We start from the raw sequence: 8,265 nt of genomic DNA, 5'->3' as shown, positions 1-8,265 counted from the left end.
AACTTAACAAAACAAGGGGAAGAGAAATAAGATAGAATAGTGTGCCAGAGTGTATCCTCAAGCAAGAGAACTCTAACCCAGACATTGGAAGACCATGGTACAGAGGCTATGGCACTACCCAAGACTAGAGAACAAAGGTTTGGTTTTGGAGTGTCCTTTTCAATATCTGAAACAACACGATGGCCTTCAATAAGTTCACTGTATCAGACTTTAGGTATTGCCATCGAAGATTTTGCGAAGGGTATGTAATCACCCCTGTCGTCTGTTTCATAGTTTATTTATTTGTTGGTTTGCTTGTTTGTGAGCAACTTTACACAAAAACTACTGTTGGCCGATTTTGATCAAACTTATTATTCTTGTTGGGTATGACCAAGGATGAATCTGTAACATTTTTGGATAAATTACATCTTTTGCAAAAGGGTATGTATTCACCCCTGTCGTTTTGTGTGTTAATTTATTTATTTATTTATTTGTTTGTGAGTAAATTTACACAAAAACTACTGTACCGATTTGACCAAACTTGGTAGTCATGTTAGGTATGACCCAAGGATGAATCTCTATAATTTGGATAAAGTACATCAAAGTACGAGTACGCAGCAGTACTTTGAAACTAATCGCTATGTTAAGTAAATTGCACATATTTTGTTAGTTTATTTTTTGTTTGTGAACATTATAACGCAAAAATTACTGAACCAATTCCAACGAAACTTGTTTTTACCGCTTAAGGAAGGAATAATACCCTCTTGGGTAGTGCCATACCCTCTGTACCATGGCCTTCCATTGTCTTCGGTTAGAGTTCTCTTGCTTGTGGGTACACTCGGGCACGCTGTTCTGTCTTGTTTCTCTTCCTCTTGTTTTGTTAAAGTTTTTATAGTTTATATAGGAAATATTTATTTTGATGTTGTTACTGTTCGTAAAATATTTTATTCTAATTGTTGATTACTTCTCTTATTTCCTTGTTTCCTTTCCTCACTGGGCTATTTTTCCTGTTGGGGCCCCTGGGCTTATAGCACCCTACTTTTCCAACTAAGGTTGTATCTTAGCAAGTTATAATGATAATATATCCAGCAGCCAAAGTCAAGCACATACACCAGGACAGTCTATTGCTAAAAAGGTCTGCTACCGAGGTACGAAATATCTCGTTACACTTGAAAGTACTGTACTCATACCACTGGATTGCGGTACAAATAAAATACTCTTCAGGGCAAAGGAACCCCAAGTAAACAGTTATGCATTTCTTGGTAACAGGAAATCCTAATTGAATGATAAATGAATTTCTTTTCCTAAAATCGCAATTTCATTCTTGTCGGATTCCAAGAAGGTAATAGGAAGCATTCTTTTTGGTGTGAGAGATAGTGGCGTAGCGAGAATTTTTTAAAGGAGGTTGTCCACCACAATTTTCGTAGGGAACCATTTAGAGCGATTCCAAATTATTATTATTATTATTATTATTATTATTATTATTATTATTATATTTAGCTAAGCTCTAACCCTAATCGCTAAAGCAAGGTGCTATAAGCCCAAGAGCTTAAACAGAGAAAGAACAGTCCAGTGTAGAAAGGAAATAAGGAAATAAATAAACTATATGAAAAGTAATGAAAAATTAAAATAAAATATTAAAAAAATAATAATAACATTAAAACAGATATCTCGTATATAAACTATAATAAGACTTATGTCAGCCTGTTCATCATAAAAACATTTGTTGCAAGTGTATTTTGAAGTTCAGCCGATTCAACTACCCGATTAGGAATATCATTCCACAATCTGGTCAGAGATGGAATAAAACTTTTAGCATACTATGTAGTACTGAGCCTCATGATGGAGAAGGACTGACTATATATATATATATATATATATATATATATATATACTATATATATATATATATATATATATAAATATATATATATATATATATATATATATATATATATATATATATATATATATATATATATATATATAGCTATTCACAATATTAGAATTAAAAGGGTCTAATACATAATAATGAAATAAAAACTGTAGAAAAGTAAATTAAGAATTTATTTTATTGAAATCATTATCTGTTCAATCTTGCAAATTTCTGCCCAAGAGAGGGGTGGGGGCCGGAGCAGAGGATCTTAGCCTGGATACGCCTCTGGTGAGAGACAAAATAACTGATGTAAAGAAAAGAAGAGAAGGTATAATTAATGTTTCTGGTTTTTCAATTTATATGAAAGTGGTGCAGGAGAGAAACATATGATTGCTGATTTGTTAACGAAGAGGAAGTAAATATTCTTATGTAAGAAGAAGGATGGGGGGGGGGGGGGGGGCAGTCTGAGAGAAAGGATAGGGCAAGATTAATTATTTCTTGTGTAGCTTAAAGGGTTATACGTTAACATTAACCATTAAGGTTATGGTGGCCTATTGGTAACGTCCCTGCCTGGGGATCGCCAGACTGGGGTTCGAGTCCCGCTCAAACTCGTTAGTTCCTTTGGTCACTGCAACCTCACCGTCCTTGCGAGCTAAGGAGGCGGGTTTGTGGGGTTGTGAGGCCTCAGCAGCCATTGTCTGACCCTGCCTGGTAATAGCCTGGATGGATAGGGGGCTTTGTCCTGATTCCTAGAGCAATGTCACTGTCCCTTACCTCTGCCATTCATGAGCGGCTTTAAGCCTTTAAATGGAAACTACAGGAATGAGAAAATATGTATTTCAATTTTTTAGTTTATTTCTATAATTATGATTATTATTGTTATTATTATTTGTATTATTTGCAGGTTTAACTATAACAAAAGTCTTGTTATTAACAATTGTGTCAAATTCATGTGGAATCAGAAATTAATAATCATTTTATTGTATGAATAGAAATTTTGTTTATTCATGCATTTTTTTTATATAAAAATTCATTCATAATCAATTATTAGGTTAGGTTAAATTAGATTAAGGTAGGTTAGCTTAGGTTAGGTGGTGAGTTTCTTTTGATTATCATACAGTTGCTAATCAATCTCTCTCTCTCTCTCTCTCTCTCTCTCTCTCTCTCTCTCTCTCTCTCTCTCTCTCTCTCTCTCTCTCAGTGCGATGGGCGCCTTCATATAAATAGTAACGAAATATCAGCAGTGCAACGTTGTATGAAAAACATTTTGTGAAATATTTCTAATATCTTATTCCCGTGTACGTTTGCTGTTCCTCTTCTATCTGGGGGTTACATAACAATATCGTTGATGCATAATGGCTCACAGAATGGGAAACTTGCCATTTCCATTATATAATAAAGAGCAAGTGTCTGATTATATATATATATATATATATATATGTATATATATATATATATATATATAGATAGATAGATATAGATATAGATAGATATATAACCAGACACTTGCTCTTTACTATATAATGGAAATGGCAAGCAAGTGTCTGGCTATAATGTGCTAGGTGTAAGACATTGAATGATTCTAGATTCTAGAGTGATTTTCCTGTTGGAGCCATTGGGCTTATAGCATCCTGCTTTTCCTATTATGGTTGTAGCTTAGCTGATAATAATAATAATAATAATAATAATAATCATAATAATAATAATAATAATAATAATAACGAGGTTACCATCAGTGTTCCGAAAATATAAAGTATTTTACCCTCATCGGATCCAACATTTTTATGTGCGTTTGTCATAAAACACGTCTTCACTTTAAACCGTTCAAGTATAAATACACACACACATACACACACACACACACACACACACACATATATATATATATATATATATATATATATATATTTATTTATATATATATATGGGGATACCTTAACATGATGAAAGGGCTTGTGTATCGCCATGATCAGCAAAACTGTACTAGTGAGGGTCACCCAAACTTGGTTGGATTCCTGTGAATGATCAGACAAAAATCTCCCACCATCACCACTCCGTACTGGCCAGCGTGGTGATAAAAACTGGCCAAACCCCAGTCATTTGACATGTCTGAGTCCTTTGTCCTGCAGTGGACTAGGAACTGCATTTGTTGTTATTGTTGTTGTTGTTATTGTATATATATATATATATATATATATATATAGATAGATAGATAGATAGATAGATAGATAGAGACATGAATAGCTCTTTCTTGGGATTTGTTGACATGTTTATTACTTTTGACTTCCTAATGATTTTGTTTCTTTAATGATTATTGGATATTGTTTTGTGACGTTTGTACATATAATTCTGCGTTGTTTACATAATAGTAATAAGTGTTTTAAACGTTTTTAAAAGAGTAAGATTTTTTTTTTGTGGTTGATGATCAAGTCTCATTAGTGATACTAATACAAATTTTAATAATGTAATAATAACATTTAGTGTTAGTATAGGTAACCATAGAAATATTATTCTTAATGAAATTATAATAGTTTTGCATTATTTGAAAGAAAAAATATAATTTTTACATTTCACGTACAAATTTTGTGAAACATTAATTCCTAAATTATTTTTAATTAAGTGAAATTATTGAATATCTTGATATGTTAGTTATATATTTAAGATTTTATTTATCGTTTAGTAATATATATATATATATATATATATATATATATATATATATATATATATATATATATCCGATTTATGTTTATATTGCTTTATTCTTTTGATCTCTTTTTAATAATTTTATATAAGAAATCTGATCATCCGTTTTTTTTAATATGTATATATTTCTTTGCAGGGTGAACAGCACCTTCGCTGGTGAAGGCCACACCCCTGTCATCTGACCTTCATCTGAGTAAGTCAGCCTGTCCTTCGATCGCTTCCCGTTCACCGACTAATCATGGTGAAATATGAAGAAGAAACCTACAGCTTCCGTTTATCCCAACTGGACGACTCCGTTTATTCGGACACGGGCACCATCACGTCCACCTACAAGCAGAGAATAGACTCCCTCTTCAGGGACAAACGCCGCCAGGGGAATAGTGCCAACGGCACCAGTACCTCGCGACAGCCCCATTCTAGTCAGACCACCAACCCCGTCCAGGAGGAACTCGAGCGCATGTTCGGCGGACGGGACCAGCGACAGAGGGCCTTCCTGGACGTCCGAGCCACGGTGCAAGCGCAGATCGAGAGGCTGTTCGCCGATGCGACAAACGAGCCGCTGATTAGCGGGGGCGCCGGGAAAGTCTTGGCGCCCCAGAAGACGTCTCCGTCGGAGGCCGCGTGCGAGAGCGAACCCCCATTTTCCCCTCCTATATTAGCTCCTCCTTCTCCCTCCCCTCCCCCACCTCAGCCGTCACGTCACCTGGAGACGGCTGCTGCTACTCCCACCCCTCCTCCCTCTACAGCCCCTTCCCACAAGAGCAACGCCAGCAGCAGGAGTAACAGTAGCAAGGGCAGTGGCGTCAGTTCTTTTGAATCACGTGAGGCGGAGGCACATCGCCCGCCGCCCTCCGCCATGAAGTATCGTGTCGATTACTTGGGAGCGCTCCAATTGTCGGAGAAGGCAACCAGTTTAGATGTGTTGCAGACGCCCTTGAAAGATCTCTACTACAAGTACCGTCTTGGTGTGTCGAGGGGCAAGCGCTCGATCCCTGGCTCCTTGCAAATCACCGAGGCTGGCCTGAGAATCACCCATTCGCCGACCGATTCTCAGGATGGTTACGCAGAATTCACCAATCCCTTTCCGACGATTGCAGTCTGGGCGGCTGTCAAACTCGTCATAAGGAAGGAGCTCGTGGAGGCTGGAAAAGTGGGATACACGTTCGCCTTTTTACCTCTCATATGTGACCCCGAAGCGCAGGATAAATACAACCTCTACCATCCCCTCAACGTCCAAGAACCGTCTGTGATGGCCATCCAGCACCCACCGATGTTCGCCTGCGTCATGCGGAAAGTTGGGGTGCCTAAAGTGCTCGAGTGCCACGGATTCGTCTGTCAGTCGGCGGAGGATGCCATAGTGATCGCGGCTAATTTATACCAAGCCCTTTTGGAAAACATGAGAAGCGAAGCCCCCAGCGAGGCATCTAGTGATAACAGAGACGACGATAGGCACGTCATGAGCGACAGTGAGATGGTGCCAGTCCGACCGCCAAGAAAGAAGAGGATGCAGAGGCCCGAGTCGCCGAGATTTGCGGGCAAACTCCGGAGAGCCAACAGCGAGGATCTCTTGCAATCTCACGTCATTCTGGATGACCCGCTCGATGGCAAGCATCGTCTCAGGAGGTCAATTAGTGATAGACAGCCAGGTGGGTTTTTTATAGATCCTGGCGATGTTTATACGAGAGTGGCTCTTCCGAGGTCCAAATCCTTCATGAATGTCACCAATAAATACAATTTCCAGGATCTTCTTGACGATGTCAAGCAGAAAACTGGCTTGAATAGCGTCGATGATGTTTTAAAACAGGTTATTAACCCGAAAGGAATGTCATTTAGTGAAATGGATCCCGAACATAGAGAAATCCTCTTGAAACTCGCTCTGACGTTATCCAAAGACGAAATATATCAACGGTCTAAAAACATCATGAAAAAACACCGAGGTCGAAGTACGTCACTCATGAGCCTCATGGATTCAGACAGCGACGGATCGACCATCTCGAACGTTTTGAGAGCTACGAAGAGATCCTTCTCCCGCCTGGGTTCCAGAGCTTCCAGTTTGCAATCCAGTTATTTGAAAGACAAATCGCCGCTTAGAAAACTGGTTAATAATAAAAATCGTTATTCCTTCGAAAAGACGGGGAAAGAAGGCACTGCAAAGAGCGTTGATAATAAGGAGGACGAGTTTAGTCATTTATTAGGAGGCACTGGAAGGAAAGTGGCACCCAAAACACCAATGCCTCGCCGAGCCACTGATGGCTATGTCTCTTGTAGCGAGTGTGGCTACGACAGCGAATGTTCCAGCAAGTGTTACTGCTCATTACCTCGGAGGTCACCCGTCAAAGCCCACGAGAAACATATTCACAAGGGACGGGACTCGTCTTGCGACTGTGACACGGAGAGTTGCGCCGAGAGCGAGAAATGTTACTGCTCTCTCAAGCGAGTGAAGAAGAACGGGTTGAAGATGTACGAAATAAATCTGGATTCTGAAACGGATACCAATACCGAGACGACTGTCCAGAGCGAGGTGGTGTACAAGAAAGGATACGGGTCCCAATCTAACCTGAGCGAATTGGAATCGCACCCAACTTCCTGGAAGAGAAACAGCGGGGGATCTTCCAGCAGTGCCACTAGACACAAGAGTTCGTCCTCATACCTGACGGAACACAGCAAGAGTCGTTCCGCCGGCACCGTGTTCTCCATGCACCCAGAGGTCATAAGGAAGAAGAGTTTGTCGTCCAATCTCTCGTCCGACTCCGAAATTTCAGTCGTGAGGAGGTCATCCGGAGGATCCGGTTACCACAGCCAAAATAGCAGTAGCCGGAGAGCAGCCCCACATCCTAGATCGGGGAGCACGGATTCTCTTTTGATGTCGCCGAGACTTAGAAGGCATCCTTCGGGGTCATTAGGCTCCGGGGGTTCAAGAGGGTCACAGGCCTCCTCCAACGGGAGCGGGGGAAGCGGGATGGGCACGCATCGATCTCATGGCTCTAGAGGGTCATCAGCATCCCAACAGAAGATCCTATTATTATCAGCCGTCGATCCATCCGGGAAAGTTGTTTACAGAGGAGCGTCCCAGAGACAGCAGAGAGAAGGGAGTGACACGGCGTCTATCCTATCGATGAAAAAGACAGCGGAGATCGCGGCTCTATTCTCCGAATTGAAGCTCAACCAAACGACGGATCTCATCAACCACCTCAACCAATCGGCTTCGGAGTCTGAGGACGACGCGTATTCGTCCATGCAAGCCAACAATTCTTTCCTCTTCTCCGACAACATTGAAAATTCCCTCGGGTATTTGCCATAAGGAGACCATTAACCTCCACACTCTCGTGTCCTGTTTTTAAAAAGAAAAGCAAATGGAGATACGCAAATAGAATTGAGTTAAACTAAAGAGCAGAAAATGAACCAGACAGCAGATGGCACACGTTACTCATGACGGTAACACATGCGACTTTGAGAAGCAGAAACAGGTGGTCTCATTCAAAGTGTCGAGCCGACCGCCGTGACCTGCAATGTGTACATACTGTACTGGAAACGCCGAGGCATGTCACTGACAGACACAATCAGCGAATATTCACGCAATCACTGACAGACACGATCATTGTATTCACGCAGATGTTTTGTATATTATAATGAGCAAAGACAAATCTTAATTTTAAGAAGAAAAAATTTAGCACTTTACACTTTTTGTATGTTTCATTACTCGG

General features: G+C 40.2%; 1 protein-coding gene across 1 annotated transcript in view; it reads left to right on the top strand.

The window, feature by feature from the left end:
• The window catches only part of LOC137650444 (uncharacterized), a 130,923-nt gene that overhangs the window by 122,138 nt on the left and 520 nt on the right, over positions 1-8,265 (top strand). Inside the window, exon 3 of the mRNA XM_068383673.1 lies at positions 4,698-8,265. This exon is cut by the window's right edge and continues 520 nt beyond it. Within this exon, the coding sequence (XP_068239774.1) occupies positions 4,800-7,862 (3,063 nt within the window). The 5' untranslated portion in view covers positions 4,698-4,799 and the 3' untranslated portion in view covers positions 7,863-8,265. The remainder of the gene's footprint in view (positions 1-4,697) is intronic.

The sequence above is a fragment of the Palaemon carinicauda genome, chromosome 1 (assembly GCF_036898095.1).
Source record: "Palaemon carinicauda isolate YSFRI2023 chromosome 1, ASM3689809v2, whole genome shotgun sequence".
NCBI classification, from domain to species: Eukaryota; Metazoa; Arthropoda; class Malacostraca; order Decapoda; family Palaemonidae; genus Palaemon; species Palaemon carinicauda.
This window is presented reverse-complemented; position numbering and strand designations above follow the sequence as displayed.